Source organism: Pectinophora gossypiella, chromosome 6, assembly GCF_024362695.1.
Source record: "Pectinophora gossypiella chromosome 6, ilPecGoss1.1, whole genome shotgun sequence".
NCBI classification, from domain to species: domain Eukaryota; kingdom Metazoa; phylum Arthropoda; class Insecta; order Lepidoptera; family Gelechiidae; genus Pectinophora; species Pectinophora gossypiella.
In genome coordinates this window covers 11,594,846-11,616,055 of record NC_065409.1, presented here as the reverse complement: position 1 = coordinate 11,616,055, position 21,210 = coordinate 11,594,846, and the positions used below count along the sequence as shown (strand labels likewise).

The following is a 21,210-nucleotide window of genomic DNA, read 5'->3' as shown; positions in this document are numbered from 1 at the left end:
GTCCTAACCAAACTAGGGACTACAAAGTTATTTTTGTGACAGGACCTCCGGATCGTGAGCCCAACGCTCACCCAATGGACCACGGAGGTCGTCAACGGACAATAGTAAGTTTATAATTCACAACTATTTATCTAAAAGTAGGTACAGTCACGAGCAATATAATGTACCCACTTTAGGACTCTGTCGCACTAACATAAATTATTTGACATTTAGTGAGACTTACAGTTCAATTTGTCAAAAAAGTTAATGTGACATGGTACCAAAGTGTATACATATTAATGCTCGTGACCGTACCTAACTATTACATTCAGATAATAATGTCATCGTATGTATTCAAGACAATTTCCTTTAACTTGAACAAATATTATAGCATTGCACATTAGGTACTTAACGATAATAAATAGGTATAATGACTAAAGGGCAAATAAATAGAACTATTTTATCAAAATGACGTATAAGTATAATTAATGACATGATCAGATATCAGTAAAATAAAACCATCATAAAAATAATGAAAAGTATTTACTTAGGCCCTGCGCAGACGACAGACTATCCGTGACGCACTTTTTAGTCTGTGAAAATATAACCTATGCAATTATATGCAGTAACGCACACGACGCGCAAAAAGTCCGGCGCGTTACTGCATATAATTGCATAGGTTATATTTTCACAGACTAAAAAGTGCGTCAGGGATAGTCTGTCGTCTGCGCAGGGCCTTAATAAAATAAAATTACTGCTGTTTATACATACTTAACTATCATTATAAAATATTGTCTCAAATCAGTGAAATTGGATGACTTATTTGAAAAATAAATAATCTCTAAACCTAAATTAAATTGTAAAATAATAATAAGTACCTACTGTTGTTATTTTTTTATTTGTAATCTGCATTTCACATATATAGGTAACAATTTAACAATAATCATTATCTTTCAGGACATCCATCACCTAATGTACTAAGTACCCACGCTTTACCCATTTTTTTTGTTAAACTAACGTGATAGGTCGGGACTGGCCGGAGTACACACAGGACCGCAAAAAATGGAAAGAGGAAGGGGAGGTCTTTTCCTAGCAGTGGGATCTTGTAGGCTAGATTAGATTAGATAAGAACGTGATAGGTAAACCGTATTGCTGTGTACAATGGTTGATAGCCCAGCTTTTAAAATTTGTGAACTTCAGCTTTTGTGTGGCCTTGCTTGTCCCCCTTCGCGAGTTTCTTCTCTAGTTCAGCGGCCAAGGCGGCTCTGGGAGTGTCTTCCAGCACCTCCGCAATGCTAATGCTGTCGTCTTCTTCTGGCACGTCCACCAACCGCTGCCGGTCACCTTGCTCGTTGGTCACCACCTCTATCGTGCTCTGGCGCAACATCATAGAGCGACGCTGTTTGGAAGATTGTAAGAACAGTTGATTATCATTGCTATCAAAGTAAATAGTACTACAAGGTGCATCGTAAAGTGCACGTAATATTCTTCTTCTTATCGTGTGGACTGTGAGGTGGAATACCAGCCTCGTCGACCCTGGTGTCAGGGTTATGATTAGACCGCCAAAAGCCGCTGACATGGCTCATATAACGATTACTCACCAAACTAATGGGTGAATATCAAAATTGAGTCAAGTTTGGTGGCGAACTTTCATATTATTTTTTCATGTCGGAACACAATTTTTCACGAAAAAATAATATGAAAGTTCGCCACCAAACTTGAAATTTTGATATTCACCCTATTCAAACTAAGGATCACAAAGTGATGTTTATGATCATGTCCCCATCGGGATTTGAACCCGGAACCTCCGGATCGTATGCCCAACGCTCAACCACAGGACCACTGAGGCCGACGAAGAGCTAACTCGCGCGAAATAACTAGATACCTCGTTATATTATCCTTATACAACCAAAAATGTCTACCTCTAGAGATAATGATACTAGCATTACTACCTCGCTCACTTATAAATTGTGAAAATAAAAATTCCAGCTTACCTAGTATCTATTACGTTTTCAAATAATTAATAGTGACTTTCTTGAAACGAATGTGGTATTCGCGTATTCAAATTCAAAAATATCTCTATTCAGTAGGTAACATAGTTACACTTTGAATCGGCAATTTTTACATAACGAACGTCTCATCCGCCTAAAACTACTGCAGCTTCTCACAACCTGTATAGCCGGGGAAAAGAAGCTACAAGAAAAACCTCGGCCCAGAGCCCTAGACGTTCTTAAAAAAAAAGAGAGAGATATCAGGATAAAACCCACCATGCTTTGTCTCTTGACATCTCTCTTCAGTTCGTCTAATTTCTCTTTGTTCTCTCTTCGGAAACAGCCACACTGAAATCATACCAGTAGTTATTATAATGTATCAACATAACAAAAAATCACAGCTGTATTCCCAACTGGGCTAGTCAGAGGTGAAATAAGTAAGAGGAGATCCTATAATAAAATTCATACATACATACATAAAGTCACGCCTATTTCCCACTTCTCTTGCTTTCTCCTAATTCATCAATCGTTTCATACACGCACGCCGGTTCAGAGTAGCTCGTACTGAACCTGTTTTAAAATCATCTCCAATTTGGTCAATGTACGTTCTTCTAGGTCTTCCTCTGCCAGGCCTACCACCAAGCTTCGACAAACTATTGGATTAGACCAAACTATCAGGGTGATTTTTGTGATATGTCCCCACCGGGATTCGAACCCAGGACCTCCGGATCGTGAGACTAACGCTTAACCACTGGACCACGGAGGCCGTTACCGGGGCCAATGTAACCAATGATAAAAATAACTTACTTCGTAAAGAGCCCATCCCAGTACAAGTACTAGCACCAGACCCACTAAAGCGGCGACGATTATTATCCACAGCGGGACCTTAGGGTCCTCCCATAAGGTTATTATCGTAGTTATACTGAAATCATATTTAAATAGTAATCAAATTGGGTCGGGACCCTTGTTGTTAATATACTATCAGCTCGTTCGAGACGTTTAACTTCGTCTTTCCATCATAATATTATTATATAGAATAAGGAATAATACTACGTATAGAACGGAAGCCGTGGTAGCCTAGTTGGTAGAACGCTTTGCCGAATTTGTTTTCGAATTCATGTTTGGATCATAAATTATTATCACGTGCTCAGCGGTGAAGAAAAACTTCGTGAGGAAACCTACATTCCCGAGAAATGCATTTGCCTGAGGGGCGTTAGACGTCTCACACACAGATGCGCGTGAAGGATAACGTCAATGTGTAATGTCTGTGTAAAACGAGGTTTTTTGTATGAAGCGTCCGGAGTGTGCTAATAATACGAACGGATAAGGTCTGAAATTCTCTGCTCGCGTATCTGTTTCCCGGAAAAATAAACGTAGGCCTCTTCAAGGAAAGAGTGCATAGGCACTTTCTAGTCACTTACCATCAGGTGAGGTAATCAAATGCTTAACTGTATTAATAACAATCACTTCTGTAAGTAACTATCGTTATACAGGACACCTTACCTTGCCTTTTTCGTTTCGTTTCCCAATCGCAAACTAAGTTCAGTGTCTAATGGTGCTTGTCCTTTTTTGATTTTGTCTGTAATAATATGAAATATAAAATAGGTAAGTACCTACTAATAGACACAGAACCGAGTGAGATCTGAATATAAACAGGTTTGAGAGGGACTGGGAAAAAGACTTACCTATAATGGGATGGTCGGGAGAGATATCCATCTGTACTTTCACATTGACAGGCGCGTTTCTATGTATTTTTTTAATGATACAGTGGGCATTCGTGCCGTTAAGTTTACAGTCAGTAAGTCCTGCGGTTACCTGCAAAATAATATAGAATAATAAAATGTACTTTACGTATAGTCAATAAGGGCAAGGTTGCCAACCTGTACATCCATGATTTTGGCGCTCTGAAAACTAAATGTCGAAAGAAAATACTGGCTTCATTGCATGAATCATGTCAAATTATTGTTACCTACTTATAGATGTTTTTTTTTTATATTTTCCTTCCTCATGGTACGCATATTGTCGAGGTTTAATGTAAATGTTCATTTGTTTTAATATAATAGAAAATGTATTTTACTTACCCGCGCAATACCAAGTGGAACCGTGACGTCACAAGATACTTTTTCCCAGTTGGTAACACCAATGTTGATTATCTGCAATAAAGAAGCAGTGGATGTGCAAAATTTTGAAAAAACAAATTTACTCAGGGTTCACTATTGGGCCATTTCTTATTGATTAGGGACTATCTTACTAGCTTTTGCTGAACGGTTGCCGAATGTTTAGACTCTATAATCAATTTAAGACACGCTTCAAGATGCTTTGTCTAAGTGAAGAGGCTGAACTAATAATCATTAGCATTGTACCTTAAATACTAGGCAAATAAAAAGTATAGGAGGCCGACAGGGAACGCTAATTGCGATCCATTTTAAAAAAGCAAAATGTCAACGTGATTTAAGAAGCGAGAACAATTTGTGCGAAGTTTACATTCGTCATTTTGTATTCAACAAAGCAAACCAATCTCAGTTTTTAGGGTTCCGTAGCGAAATGGCAAAAAACGGAACCCTTATGGATTCGTCATGACTGTGTGTCTGTCCTTTTATCAGAAACTATAATAACTGTTGAAACTTGATAAGTAGATGTATTTTGTGATTTTTTTATTACTTGAACGGGGGCTTAAGTAGGTACATTTGCTTACCTTATATATATGTTCAATATGTTTTCCATCTTTTAAACTAAGCTCCTTTCTGGTCACATTAACCAACCGGCTCGGCGATGATATGCTGTGAATAAAGCACACTTTATAAAATATGTTCGAGGAGAAGATTTATAAACCAGCACAGTGATGAATACTAAAATAAGGTTTCTGGGAATGAGATAGAATTGTAATTAAATTGGTTCCGTAACTTTGCCAAGATACGAAACCAAGTTCAGTGTGGGTTTAATTTGCGTGGATGAAGGTACTTGCAGAGACTTTCGTTTATTTTATCCGCCACTAGTTAGCTATGCACACGGTATGTTACCCTTTGTTTGATTTTGTAACCTATGGGGAGCGCTGAAGGCTCTCACCCGGTGCAACGTTTAAGACAACAGGCCTGAGGGTGCCCAGTTGGGCGCGAACCTCGGCTCAGGGCGTCGTCGTCTGAGAGGAAAAATATTTGAAAGAATTAATCGACGTTGGTAGATAGGAATAAGCGCTGATTGAACGAAATCGTCGACCACGCTGGCGGGGCCGGTATGGGGGTCCTACGTGTTTGGTGTTGCGAGCTGATTGGCCGCCTATATGCCTATACGACTTTGTAACCGGTGTAGAAGAAATGGTATTGGAATCGATTGTCTGAGCACACCCCGCACACTCAATACAAAACTCATTTTTACCATGTGCCGTAAAACGCGTAAGTGCGAGCGAGAAGCAGTACGTGGACTCTTTCTCTTACTGCTTAGGGACTTACGGCCATTTAAGACCAGAGTAAGTCCCAGAGGGGGTGATGTCGGCGCCCGATACGAATTGGTGCGGGACGGAGAGATATCTACCTAATTATTAACGGAGAGTAAAAAAATATATCTGTTTACACTAAACCAGGTTCGTTATACCACCAAAACGTTTTTTGACGATTACATTAGGTAGGTAACTGTAAAATTGGTCACTATTTACCTTTTTATGGCGAATTTGGAATCAATTTTAAAATTGAATGTCTCTTCATAAGCATTTCCGGTCTTCTTTTGGCATCCAGTCAGTAACTCCGCGTAAAGCTTCACCTTCTCATCAGAGTTCGTCAGTGATTTCGTTGCCAGTGACACAGTTACATTCTAAAAATGAAAATTGAGGTGACATTTGTATTAAAGTTATAAATTTTGTAGGCTACAGTAGGTACAGCCGTAAATACTGGAGTCGAATTACGGTTAAATGATAAATATAAAACAGCATCTAGCCTCGCCAATCCAACTCCAAGCTCTCACCAAGTCACGGGAGCAATCTATTCGCAAAATATCGTAAAAACGCGACATGTTTTGACAGAGTGAGACAACAGAGGATAACAAGATGAGAAGAGAGACGAGAGACGGAGACATATGACTTTAACGCTTTCAAGAACAGAATGACTACAGGCGATGTCCCAAAGTCAAAAATTCCAAGTGTAATACTATCGTGAATTACGGCCAGTTCTTGCAATTGTTAACTTACCCACGACTTGCTTCTACGCAGCGCGGTAGGCGGCGAACAAGTGAGCAATTGCCCGGAGACCGAGCAAATATGCTCCGGCCACTGGGAGACCTTTATGCCTGTGAGGCGCACGCGCACGCAAGCGCCAAACGCAGTGTTACCCGCGTTGACCAGCACCATCGTTAGCGTCTCGTTCTCCGATGAACCGATAAGGTAGCCATCCCTGGGCACAAATAAATCATTGTAGAAGAACATAATCGGTAACAGCAGAATTCGTGAAGGACTGGCTAGATGATCTTTCAGAAGATGAAATCAATAAACTTGAGTGGCATAGATACCATAGATATGTCACTTCTGGAATGGGCTGAGGTTGGTCAGCCACCTCACAACCCACACCACAATAATAAAAGAGAAGAAATGGACAGTCAATGTCTGGATCGTAATTTCATATTATTATCAACTGCATTTTTATGCTTGTGTGTTTAATTTATAGCTATGTTGCATACTTTGATTCTCTCAGCATTTTATAAATAGCAGCCGGATCTGCATGACTACCACCTCTGCGCGGCGCGGTTACCGTGCGGAGCCTACTGGTTAAAAAAGTAAGTAAAAAAAAACAGCTCAATTGTGTAATATCTGTCTCTGAATGAAGAAGGCCTAAGGGCCATCTCACTTGGGCATCTTGGCGGCGGCCACCGGTCGCGCCATCAACAAAATGCTTGCATCAACAGGTACCAGATTGATCGCGCAATAAAATGTTGTCGGCAACTGTATCCCGCTGGTGGCTTAACCATAAGGCCTTAAGGCTGGTCGCATTTGGAAGCGTTTTCGTACTAATTCATGTTGGTCGTTGAACACCCAGTATTCGTACCTTTACATACGTACAATGCAATTTGGTATCCGAAGTGCGAACGGCAAAAGGTTGCAACAAAAAATCTTACTTCAAACTGGTGTAGACGTCGAGGGTCATGTCGGACCCTGGCAGCGGCGGCGCTGTGAACCGCTGCGTGTGGTTGGTGGTGTTATCTAGCAGCACCAAGCGAGGGTTGAACTTTGTAAGTTCCAGCGGGTTCTGCGCCAGCGCAGCCGTCATGTTGAACACTATGTCATGGTCGTAATCAGCTTCCTGCAAGCCAGATGGTTATCTTCCGAATCGTCGAAACAAGTCGGCGAATCGCGCCGGAGCGACACAAACAATTTGGTTACAGTGTATATCTTTTTTTTTCTTGAATGTTATCTAATCTAAATAAATAAATAAATAATCTACTACTTGTCCATCAACTCAGGCCTGAAAATCTGGGCACGCTCAGATCTTAAGATGCTTGTGTTTATCCAGGAAATAATTGATTACTGGGGCGAGATTGCATTGAAGAAGCCCAGATTGTACTCATCGGATGTGATTCTATTAATGTCATCGATCTCACAAACCGCATGAAAAGAAGAAGTTTGTTTTCATTGTCTCCGATCAGCAATTTTTTGTACTTGTCACGAAAGTAATTAGCTAAAAGACTGTAGCAGTCACCATGCCTACTAGCTGTTTAGATATGATTTGTTTTGATTTTAGAGCAGCTATTACTTGATAACCTCGGCGGTCAAACCCTGCGTGCGTCAACCTTTGACTCTTGATGAAGGAAAAACAATGATGTGACCTATCCAGAACAGTGGATTAAGGTTTCAGTTGCTAAGGCACGGGTTCGAATTTCGGTTCGGGCTCTAAACCACTGGATTCGACTTTATGACTTTATTTCATGCTTAGATCATAGATAATTGATATGTGTGCTCAGTTAATAGCAATAGATTTGCCCACTACTACATGGGCTTTTTTAATATAAATCTCGAGGAGTGGGTATAATAACACCTCTGCCTACCCTTTAGGAGATAGGCGCTATGTCATGTTCTGTGAACCTACTTACTTGAGGTAGAATTACAGTGACTGTCTTACAGTACTGCGGACGTCCAGATGCCAAGTCAGCATTATAGGTGAGTACACCTTTATTGGCTCCTGCTATTGTCACGTTCGGATGAACGATTTCAATTGAAATGATGATTTCTGAAAAGGAAATTACATGTTTGGTGATTACGAGTACTTATAGTCCAGCATGATACTACAGGTCCTGTGGGGGCTAAAATGGCCAGTTATAAAGACAGATCTAAAACTAACAAAAAACATTTTATTTTTTTCTGTTTAACTTATTTATGAGTTGTAATCAAGAAAAACGTTATAAATAAATTCGACATTATATTACTTTTTTCTATGATGTCAGTGTGCTTTTTCATAAAATTTCTATAGCAATAATAGTAGTAATAATAATAATAGTAAAATGTTTACGAGAGATTGCAACACTGGGCGGAATTAAAAATACGGAAAAAGAAAAATGTTTGGAGGCGGGAGATGGTTTTGTTTTTGGTTGGAATTTAGAGGGACGTGAATGGAAATTTGGATTGTTATAAAATTGTAAGTAGAGGAAAATAATATAATAATATGTTATAAAATTATAGAAGGTGAGTTTTATTATTTAATATAATCTCTCGTAAACATTTTACTCGTGAGATTTTACTCGATTAGAATTGGCCTTACACTTATATCTTCTCTATTTTTTCAATATTATACAGAGCACAACCTCGCGTTCAAAATCTACCCGTCACCATCCTGACCTGACATAATTTTTTTAATTTATAAGTCCGGGGCTCCATAGTCCCGAGATATGGAAACGACATACAAATAATGGTAGTAGTAGTAATTTCTTGTTAATGACGTTTAGTAAAAAGTAACTGATTTGACTAGTTGGAAACGAGCCTATTCATCTAAAAAGCACATTTGCGCATATAAAAGTAAGTGGGCAATGTCAAGAAATGTCAAATAGCAATTTTGCTATTGTAGATGAATTGCTTTAATGTGGCTTTTTAGACGAAGTAAGGCAAACCATGCTTTACAAATAATGTGGTTCGTTTTGATTTAAGTACGATGTCTTCACTACATAGTATAAAACAAAGTCGCTTTTTCCGTCCCTATATCCCTATATACTTACACTTAAATCTTTAAAACTACGCAACGGATTTTGATGCGGTTTTTTTAATAGATAGAGTGATTCAAGAGGAAGGTTTATATGTATAATAACATCCATGAAATAGTGGAGAAATACTGTTATTTTTGAGGATTTTAATGTAATGTCGTAAATAATTTCATTTTTTCCTCAGCATTGCATCCGAGCGAAGCCGGGGCAGGTCGCTAGTCTTTTGCAAATTTTAAAAAACATAAGGAACACTAGCATATTATTGTTTTTCTAACAAAATAAACCCTGTGTTATTTTAATAAATAGATCTATTATTATTGTTTGTATGGCGTTTCCATATCACCCACATAATGTAGGGTGGTGATGTTAAATAAAAATGGGTCGTTTTAAAAGTTTTTTGGTTTTTTACCAAAAAATAATACAGACCACAGACTCGCTTCTTATCTAACCGCCGCTATCTTCCTTCTGCTTCCCTGTCTCTCCCTCTTACACTACTCGGGACACGTTCATAATTTTCATCACATATACATCATGTTCATAATAATCTTTCATTCTCACTTACATGTGTTTCATAATTATAATGTGTCGTGACCCTATGAAAACGGTATAATTATGTCGTTTCCATTTCTAAGGCCTATGAAGTCCCGGCCTTTTACAAATGGCATTTTAAAAAATATTTTTCAATAGATTTCTTCTATATTAATGTGACGATAAGATAACTTACTAGTCTCTATCGCAGTGGGCTTTTCGGGATACTTCACATTTAAACAGGGGTCAAATGAGAACGACGACGCAGATTTTGACAATTCTTGAGATTGTTTCTGTAAAATGTGTAATGTTATTATTTTTACAATGTATAATACGATCCAATTTTGTATATTGTACGTATAAACACAACATTGAAAAAACAATTACAATAGTGGCTTCTTCTTCTTCTATCGTGTGGGTTGTGAGGTGGATTACCAACCCCATCAACCCTAGTGTCAGGGTTACTACTGAACCGCCAAACGCCCCTGACATGGCTCATGTAACGATTACTTACTAACATCAGTAAGTAGTAACCGGGACCAACAGCTTAACGTGCGTTCCGAAGCACATCTTACTTTCGGAAAATCAGGTGATCGCCTGTAATGTCCTAACCAATCTAGGGATCACAAAGTGATTTTTGTGATATGTCCCCACCGGGATTTGAACCCGGGACCACAGGATGGTGAGCCCAACGCTCAAACCACTGGACCACGTAAGCCGTACAATAGCATAATCAAGCAATTATAGCAATTTATTTTGCAATAAAATATGTGTATGTGATTATATTTCTCAACAAACATTTTTTTGTGTTTAATTTTTTGTTTTTTTTTTCTTATTTTTATGTTTTTTATTTTATTCAGAAAACTATGTATGGACATGTTAATGAGCAGAGATGAAAAGTATAATTACTGGGAAGAAAGTGATGAGTCTGAATGTGGGTAGACGGATACAGAGTTAGTGGACGACCGAAGAAAGTGTGGATTGTGTGAAGAAGGATAAGTATTGTTTGTGAAATTTGTGAATACTGAGATGATGACTGATAGAGATGGAAGGGGAATACAAGTTGTGCCACACCATTCGGAGTGGGATAAGAGCAGGAGGATGATGAAACATTATGTTACCTTTAGGTCAGGGAACGTTGCGGTAAAAGTCACACTAACAGATGTAATGCAGCGATAGAGCGTCACATAGTCGGCACCCGGAGCGCCTATGGCCAGTTCTGAAAGAAAAGCAATATTATTACAAGTATTATATTGATTTTCTTTTTTATTAAATTGAGCCATGAGCCATGTTAGGGGCCTCTTGAGTACGAAGGAAAACGAAATTTTTGGGCCACCTTTCTTTTTTTGGTTTACCTCAGATGGCGTTAACTATTTGGCCGGACATAGGGCGACCAATTTCTTTTATCTTATCGAGCCTACTTGATTCCACTGCTGGGCGAAGATCCCCCATTGACTCCTCGATTCTTCTCGACTCTGCGCAATCTGTGATGTGGGTGGTGGGGGGGCCCACCACCCTACATTTGTAGACTCCGTTCATATGATGTGTAAATAGACACGTACCATTGCACCCATTTCCGTCAGTATCTGCAAGTGGAGAGAGTGCCAGACCAAAGTACTGCCCTGGTCCGCCCTCAGGCTTCAGTTTCTGCTTATATTTCAGCTCTGGTGACTTGTCCAGCATTTGCTTCCCGGAGTACAAGTACACGGCGCCACTGCCGCTGTTCTCGTACGGAGCTGAGATTGCCACTTCTGTAAAAAAGTCGATCAAATGCGAATTTAACTTGTGCACCAAAAGTTTCGATAATCTAAAGGGGTCTATGACTTTTCCGTTGAAAACCTATTATCTCCATACATCGACATAGGTTACGATTTGTTTACGGACTACAAATAAGTTTGTAATCACAAAAACCTTTTTTTTGAGTATGAGTATGAGATGGAAATTCCTGCTTGCCAAAATTTATGATTCTCCTAAACCTAGTTATTATTCTCCTAAACCTAGTTTCTCCCATAGGTTTTGATTCTTCTAAATCTTGTCGGTTTGCGTTGATTTAGAATCTTGATATTTTTATAGCTTCAATGTCAATTTCAACTTGGTACCTCCACGTGTATTCCCGAGAAAAAGGGTCTTAACTAAAAGATAGACGGACGGACATAGTGGTAATATAAAGGTTTCGTTTTTCCTTTTGAAGTTCGAGACCGTAAAAAAACTACTGTGACAGACAGACTGACTGACAGAGTTGCTCTATAAGGTACAAAAAAAAACATTATTAGCGTCAAAATGACGGGACATACATTCAACAACAACAAGTTATTATACTCGCTCCTTGTTCGATTAACAGTGTAGACTGTTAATACCTCTCGAACAAGGAGCTTCGTATAATTGAGATAGAACTTCACTTACAGGTAAGTTCGTTTAATCTCATAATTATTAACGTACACATTTTGCAAATGTCAAAACCATCATAATGGCGGGACCACTACTTAGTCACGTTCTATGGTATTCCCTAATGTAATTCCAATCTGCAGTTTTAGAAGGTAATCTTCTCTCTCCTCTCCTTCTTCGTCCTCTCTTCTTCTTCGTTAGAAGGTACTGGATAGGTAGTAAATATGTACGTAGAAATTATCTAGCTTCGGGTCGCCGTTTTGTCTAGTCCCGCGATCTTGACGTCAAATTAGCGGGACCACAGTTTAACGTGTATATATTTTGGATGAGAAAGGTACTAGGTTTTTTAGTTTAGGTACCAAATAGTACTGGATGGGTACTATATCTAACAATATGCAATTTCAACATTAAGCAATTGGTCACGCCATTTTGACGATATATAATCATTCCAGGCATAATGTAACAAAAGTAATTTCCATAAACAGAATAAACGTCTTTAAAGCGACTAAGTAAATTGCTAAACTTTGAATAATTTATAACCTAAAACGTGTCTACAATTAATACGTAACTAAACTTTAGTGTTAGTATGTTAGGTACTGGTATTTAAGTTTGATTATAATATTATATTTAAAGGTCTGCACACGCGGTTAAATAGTAATTTATTTTACACAATGACATAAGTACAAATGTAGTGTGGGCAGAGCAACAAGTAATCAGAAGACGATTATCAGCTGGTTTTCATTTATGATGACCTAAGCTAGACTAGCGGCTTTGAAATAGACTACTCTGGGCGGCATCAGACAGAGTAATGCGGGGCGGAAGGCAAGAGGGAAACCACTGCCCTATTTTTCCCTAAAAAGTAGCATGGAGAATACTACACCGACAAGAGCGTGGCTCTTAAATTAGAGATGATGAAGCTAGACAAGATTGATGGATTGTTTATTGATATGTGATCCGTCTGCCGTCCTTATATAACTTATATATAAATATATCTAATAATATAAATTATAACTAATATTAATTACAATATATTACAATACATTTTGTAGGAAATATCTGGAAGTATGGAACCGATTTTAAAAATTCTTCCGCCAGTAGAAAGATACATAGTATTATTTCTGAGTGTTGCTGATATGCTGAAATGCCATGCTTGATAACCGCATAAATACATGCGGGGGGAGTCGCAGGTTGCCAGCTTATAAATAATTTAAGTGAAGCCATTGCATGAGCATCTGATCAGAAGTCTATGCTGATTCAATAATAACCCTGATATCAGTACGTTGATGTTTGTTATTAACCGTACCTTGCCTCTTTATTTATGAAGTCTGCATTTTTGTAAAGAAAAATCCTAGCCTTTTCGAAAAGACTATAGAGGTACATAATAGAAACCTGCGCTATAAAAATAGACTGTGTACAGTACCACATAACACAGCTCTACTGCACAAAACTATCTTAGGTCTAGCTCCTAAGATCTTCAATAAATTGCCTGAACATATGACATGTTTAGATCTGGAAAATTTTAAGAACGAGTTACATGCACTATTGACAAATAAAGCCTATTATAACATCCATGAATACCTAACGGATAATAATCTTATATAATATACATGTATAGTTAGCTTTAAATTGACATATTAAGTATTTAAATAATAAGCCACTATTTGTATGCCTACTAACAGGCTGAATACAGAGATTATAATAACTTTATGTAACACCTTCTGTATACCTGTACTCACAAATAAAGATGTTGATTTGATTTGATTTATTTACAGGCAGGGAAAGAAAAAATAAACAAAATACCATCGGTCTTGTCGCCGTCCAGATCGCCGATGGTAGCAATGGCGCTGCCGAAGTAACTGCCACTTTCATATCCGATGATCTTGCGTTTTAAAACCTGTAAATATGTGAAATAAGTGTTCATTAATGCCGATTCCAGTACTCACCATCTAATTTTATTATAAATAAGTTTTACCTGTTATTTTCTTATCCGCTGAAAAAGAAAGGAATTATGTGTTTTGTGTGCAACGAATAAGTAAATATTACGGTTTCCAAGACAACTTACAAAATTATCTTCAACGTAATCATACAGGTAGACTGCGCCGGTGTCGTAAGAGTAGGTTTGGGAGTCTATGGTGGCGGCAAAAGAGTCGTAGGCGGGGGCTCCTACTAGGAGGGCAGAGAGCCCGTCCTCTTTCGCCAGAGAGCCCAGCGCCGCGCCGAAGAGAGAGCCCACTTCGTCATCTTCCAAAATTTCCTCCTTCATTGTTTGATGATCTTCGAAGAACAACACCTATAATGTATTATTCTATGAAAAAGTGGAATACAAATAAATCAATAATGTGCTAAGCCACTATCACATCCAGTATATCCCAGTCTAGCATTTCCAAAAGCAATGATTTATAGAATATATAAAAGAAACAGTTCAAATGTTTGATTGTTTGTTATTTATTTATTTTGATAAGTTGCTATTCTTAAACGTTTCGTGCCCGCGCCAAACGCCACTTTTGCGAATCTTGCGCTTGTTTTTGTCTTACTTTTGTAATTAACTACATGTTTTTGTTACAAATCTTTTTAAAAAAGTAATAATTTTTCATACGCAAAGACATCGCTTTACACGGACAAGGCACATTGACGTTATCTGTGTATGTACACGCGCATCTGTGTGTGTGACGTCTGACAACCATACGATTGAAGACTAAAGTAAGACCGAAGGCGCGGGGGGAGGAGTTGGCAGGCAAATCTAGCTCAACCGCTTTTAAATATGTCTACTTTTGGCCCTCTAGTGGGCAAGCACACTTCGAATCACACCATCATTTTCACACTATCTAGTATTCCTACCAATCTACAAGTTAGTTAAAATAAGGTAAAATCCACATGATTGATGTACAGAGATGGATAAAAAAAGAAGTCCAATTAAAGTACCACTCACCCTTCCCTTTCCAATGCTTCCATAAGGAGTACTTATGGCGTACACTTTCACTTCTGGGTCAACAAAAAAATAACCAGACGTGATACTGTAACCTGAAAAAAGTTATAGTTTAACCAGGCTGATATTTCTATAAAAATTCTATGATTTTGGTTATTAAGCTCGCGGCAAATCTACAATAAGTCACGTCAAAAAAGAAAAAAAGGTGTGACAGACCACTTTTGTTGTGGTCCGATTAAAAATATGACATTAAATGACATATTATACAAATGTAATGCTCTACGTTGTTGGTGAGCACATCACTCGAGAATGGCTAATTTGGCATTTTTTTGGTATTTTCATGGCTACGAAAACATTTAAAACTTGCCCGGAAAACTGGAAAAATCGAGGCAATTTTGTATGGATTTTTTGGTGTGATGCTCTGGTGCAAAGCCGATTAGACCGACCTCTGGAGTGATTTTGTTTTGTTACGGCTATCAACACCTAAAAGCTAGTAGTTTCAATGGCGTCGAGTGAGAAACAAGTACTTACCGAAATTAAACGCTACGTTTTTGTTGTTCTTTTGCAATTTAGCATTGTCTATAGTAAACAAATTGGCTGAACTTTTTACGTCCGTCAACAGCATAGCACGACCTGTTTAATTAGTGAATTCTAATTAGTAATGGTGTACTTCTTCTTCAATATTAATTTAAGAACATTTTTGTATGTAAGTAGCAAATTTCTAGTTTCTCCAGGTCACGTTAAGCCATTGGTCCCGGTTACTACTTACTAATGTAAGTAAGTAGTCGTTACATGAGTTATGTCAGGGACCATTTGCGGCTCAATAGTAACCCGGGACCAGGGTTGATGAGGTTGGTAATCCACCTCACAACCCACACGAGAGAAGAAGTTTCTCCAGGTTGTGGGATTGGCATAACTGTATTGAAACTGTAAACTGACTGCAATCCCACTGCGATAAGAATCGCAGTACAACTGCGGATTGCTCTTGTAAATGCAAACTATCATTTTCCACTTGGTTTGCAGCTCAAATATAGTTCGCCCGTAACAGTTCTTAAGATACAGCAAAAAGGTGTATATTGGTTGTGTTGTAACCACTTTGTGCCTTGTTAACACAAGATTTGATATGATAATAATATCTCGTACCAATGGACATAGCAGGACCGCCAACTACAATAGAATCGTCTGCCACGTGACTTGACCATCCAAAGGAATCCATCAAAAGTTCTGAAAAAATAAAATGTAACATAGGTATTTACAAAAAATAATTTTAAATTAGTGTACAGTTGTGTTTGTGTGTGTGCGTGCGTGCGTGCGTGCGTGTATGCGTGCGTGCGTGCGTGCGTGTATGCGTGCGTGCGTGCGTGCGTGCGTGTGTGAAACTGTGCGCGCGTTAGTGTATTGTATGTGTATTCTGACTTTTTTGACAATATATCCTCACGTTCCGCGTCTCTTAACAGGTCAAGCGACTGCCATCTGGCTGAAAGGAAAACTATAGTTTGACTTACCCAATGAAATAGCGGTGTCATTGGCGCCAGGGTACGCCGCCTTGTGATATTCCTTCTTCTCGGATTCCTGTACTCTAGACATGGTCGCCATATTAATTCGAGCTCCATGCGACGCTGTCTCTTCGTATAGACATCGTCCCGTCGTTTTCTGGCGCTTATCTGTATATAATGGAACAGAATTTAAAATTACTTATATGATAAAGTTGTGGTTTCCAGGATTTGTGCCGGCTAATGGCAATAGGTTCGGCCTTTATTGCAAAGGACTTAAACATGGCTAGCGAGGAGTAGGTGTAGTATATACCTCTGCCTACCCCTTCGGGGATACAGGCGTGTTGCTATGCTGTGTTTAATGTTAACTGGATAACTGTGGACTCAATCAGCGCTTATCGCTATATAATTTAATATTTTTCCTCTCAGACGACGCCCTGAGCCGAGGTTCACGCCCAACTGAGCACCCCTCAAGCCTGTTGTCTTAAACGTTGTACCGGGTGAGAGCCTTCAACGCTCTCCATTTGCCCGGCCCAGTAGTAAATGCTGTCTGCGGCAAATCTACAATAAGTCACGTCAAGAAGAAAAAAGAAAAAAAAGAACTCAATCAAAGCTACACAAATCTTGCCGACAATTTATTGAATACGGTTATGAAGCAAAGATTCAAAAGATAGATTTCATCTCACAATAGCGCTCGAGGAAAGTTCTCATGCCACAAACATTTTCTAGATATTTTTATGTCTGAAAAGTCATAAAAAGAGGAATTCCAAAGCGATACCTGCACCTATCTTGTTCGTCAGCAACATCATTTCTCTGATAGCCAGCTTTTCTTTATGTATGTATGTTAAAATCGTGGCAATTTATTCGTTTTCCGGAAGTTCCATCTTCGAGTTTTAAAACTCCCCAATAACCGTATTTTAATAATTTAATAAAGAGTATTTCTGGCATAGTTCGGGTTCTAATCCGTTACAATTAACAAATTTCCTAATCTTCTTAAAATGTGGGTTGTGAGGTTGATTAATATTGAGCCGCCAAGTCCCCTGACATAACCCATGTGCCGACTACACACTTCAAATTCAAAAATATATTTGTTCAGTAGCTAACATAGCTACACTTTGAATCGTCAATTTTTACATAACGAACGTCTCATCCGCCTAAAATTACTGCAGCTTCTCACAACCTGTATTGCCGGGGAAAAGAAGCTGCAAGAAAAACCACGGCACAGGGCCCTAGACGTTCTTTAAAAAAAAAAAAATATGAAATATTTTTATACAATTGAGTAATTTAGCTGCCTAACATCAGTAAGTACGTAACTGGGGCCAACGACTTAACGTGCCTCCCGGAGCATGGATTTCTTGACAAAAGTGTCTATTTTAAATAGATAGGATACTAACCATCTGACCGAGACATGAATCTGGGTGCACATGTCTGAAAAAAATGAATATATTGAGTATAAAATAAAAAAAAAACTGAATATTTTGTTGTTTTTTTATAGGTACGTACCATGTAGAAATTAGATCCAGCATTAACAGTGGCTCCAAGCCATTGATAATAATGATCTGAAAAGAAAAATACGAGTACATACTTAATCGAAAAAATCGAACGAAATATGCGTCTTATATCGAGTTTTGCAGAGTAAAAGTTTGCGCCATTAGATCTATTTAATTAATTTAACAACAGTATCACGGAATCCAACATTCATATTGTCAAATAATTTTTAGTGATTTTTTAATGACACGTTAAATTATTTCCAATTTCTCTTAGTTTGTTTTATCTTTAGTAAGTATTTTTGTCAGTTCATAAAACTTGCACTTGCTCAGGTTTCTTATTTAAGTATGAATAAAGTACTTAAAGAAAACACATAACCCTCCTTTTGCTTCGCCGCAGTCGGGTAATAATAATACATTGATTGTAGTTCCTACCTGCTGTAAATTTATTATCTGAAACATATCTTTCAATTTTTCTGAATGTAGTCTCATCAATGGGGACCTTTTGGCATGTTGTGTTGACGGTTTCTTTGGTCGAACAACTGTAAACTTCTCCAACGATCGAAGCTCTTGGGCATCCCACTATTAAGCTAAAAGTTTAATACAGGTACGTATTAAAAAAAAATAATTTTAAATAAGTATATATGATTTATCATTCATTCTAATTACACGAGGAAGCTAAAAAGTTCGTTAAATAACTCGGGCGACGTCTGCGAGATCGTGGTCGCGACCCCCGCTCCGGATCATACCTGGTTCAGCACATCTCGCTGGCCATCCAACGTGGCAACGTGGCCAGCGTGATGGGTACATTTGAGCCGGGTATGGTCCGAGGCGGGCTATTTGACTAATTTTAAATGTAATTAATATCTAGTTTTTAAGCAATGACATGTGTTTTTTGTAACACTTATTTCTTTATGACAATAAAAGATACCTACCTAATTTATTTGAATAAGGATGAATACAAACTTTATTGATAACTTGGTTTATTTTTTTAGGTTGGCATGACATGAATAATTATAACATATTACGTCACACTAATGACAAATAAATATAAAAGAACTCGGTTATCTCATTTTTTATTGTGTATAAAGGGAATATTGATGAATTTCTAAATTCAGCAATAGGGAATACATGCAATTACATGTACTGTAATTGCCGATTGTGAAAAGGGGGCATTCATTAGTCAAAAATAAAATAATGTTTACGTCTCGCTGTATGTATGTATATATAATGTACATATTTTAATTGAATATTGAACTCGAATCAAATTAAAGCATTGTTTGCCTTTGCATACACACTGTACTGCGATATAAATATACAAGTGAAGTAATCAGCCGTTAACAAACAAACAATATTTTTCTGTTTTATTTACCTCGTCAAAGTGCTCTGATAAGCGATGCTGTAGCCAAATAGAGCATACTTTTTCGATATAGAAAATGTCTGCTTTGATTTTTCATGATACAGAGGCTTTGTCACATTCCCAGGCACTGCTTCTGTGCTAATTATCAAAATGGCCGCTAAAATCCATCTGGACGCTGAAACAATTTTCATATTTATCACCAAAATTATATTCATCATCTCTAATTTAAGAGCCACGCTCTTGTCGGTGTAGTATTCTCCATGCTACTTTTTAGGGAAAATTATATATTATTATTACACGATTTATTGTTCGAAGACCTAATAAATAATGAACAACATGTGTAATGTGTGTGTAATGTATGTATATATGTGGGATGTGTAATTACACGATTATTGTTTGAAAATTAGGTTCATAATTTAATCGGAATCAGAATCATTTATTCAATAAAATTATCATGGATATAGCACACGGCCGCTGTGGTCTCGTGGTTGAGCGTTCGGTTCACGATCCGGAGGTCTCGGGTTCGAATCACGGTGGGGACATATCACAAAAATCACTTTGTGATCCCTAGTTTGGTAAGGACATATAACAGGCTTATCACTTGATTGTCCGAAAGTAAAATGATCCGTGTTTCGGAAGGCATGTTAAGCCGTTGGTCCTGGTTACTACCTACTGATGTGAGTGAGTAATCGTTACACGAGCCATGTCAGGAGCCTTTGGCGGCCCAATAATAACCCTGACACCACGGTTTATGAGCTTGGTGATTCACCTCACGGATAAACTTGTTGAAGGTTAATTTAACATTTTTGCATCTACATTATTTCACATGGTGTTATGCCTGAGGAGAAGAAATGACAAGAAACTGCAACAGCAACACATGTTTTAAATCAATGTAGGTATACATTACAAGGTTTTTAATAACTAGAGTAACACGTTTAATACCGGGTATTTACGACATCCAGGTAATCATTACTCTTATAATAATGTAATCATAACTTAAGCTAGAGATACCTGCAAAAAATGCAAAAGTGTATCGGATTCATACTTTTTCAAACATAGTATAATTCAAGTTATTCTGATGAAAGGCGGGGGGATGAAGTAGGGAGGGGTTGGCTTGGCTTTTTAGGTTTCATTATAATACTATCATTATCTTGGCACAAAAAACCGTGGGTGGAAAGCTAATATTATTATATTGACTCTTAAATATTTATTGGTGCTCAGTCAGTCGATTTCATCATAAGGGCGTTAGTCTTATTAAGAATACAAGGAAATTAATCCACATATTGCATGTCAAGGGAATTATAACATGAAAAATCACAAATAGGTACTAAGAGTATTAAGCGAATAATATCTATTGCAAACGTTGCCGTATTTTAATCATGAAATAATAAAAAAAATAAGAATTCATGTAGTACTTACCGAACATGATGGCAACATAGCAAGAGGAGAACTAAGTGGTTATTTGTATTAAGTTAAAAATAATTAAATTCCATTTTCCCGTTTTAGTTTTCGTACTGATAATGACGCGGCCATTATTTATGACGGGATAACTATTAATGTGTCTGCCAATAGGTTTCCTTTATTATAACATAACGGTCTTCGATCAGTTATTTTTTTTAAATCCGACCATGTGCGATGCAAGGTACACAGTATATTTGTATAACGCATTTAAGTAAAACAAGGCATTTGACAAGTTGTTTAATGTTTTTTATAGATTTAACAGAAATATTGCTTTTTAGATGAGTTGATTCAATGTGACCTTTTTCAATCGCTATTACTTAAAACAATGTTACTTTCTAATTTACACTCTGTCTATAAGAAGGTACTTACAGGTTTTTTTCATTCTCTTCATTATCTTTTTTCTTCATATGCAACCATCATGATGTAT

The 21,210-nt window shown here is 37.8% G+C and overlaps 1 protein-coding gene across 1 annotated transcript; it reads right to left on the bottom strand.

Moving 5' to 3' along the window:
* Positions 1-715: 715 nt before the first annotated feature.
* LOC126367525 (integrin alpha-PS3-like) lies at positions 716-20,902 on the bottom strand. The gene is made up of 25 exons (XM_050011093.1): positions 20,742-20,902; positions 19,335-19,497; positions 18,398-18,552; positions 17,979-18,034; positions 17,870-17,903; positions 16,488-16,646; positions 16,126-16,206; positions 15,514-15,615; positions 14,986-15,077; positions 14,119-14,346; positions 13,857-13,950; positions 11,234-11,422; positions 10,793-10,890; positions 9,868-9,964; positions 8,043-8,179; positions 7,071-7,255; positions 6,151-6,352; positions 5,623-5,777; positions 4,666-4,750; positions 4,052-4,123; positions 3,656-3,785; positions 3,474-3,549; positions 2,778-2,892; positions 2,247-2,318; positions 716-1,378 (listed from the first exon to the last, which is right to left on the bottom strand). The coding sequence occupies exons 1-25, from the start codon at positions 20,746-20,748 to the stop codon at positions 1,160-1,162; spliced, it is 3,003 nt and encodes a 1,000-aa protein (XP_049867050.1). The 5' UTR covers positions 20,749-20,902; the 3' UTR covers positions 716-1,159.
* Between the last annotated feature and the right edge of the window lie 308 nt (positions 20,903-21,210).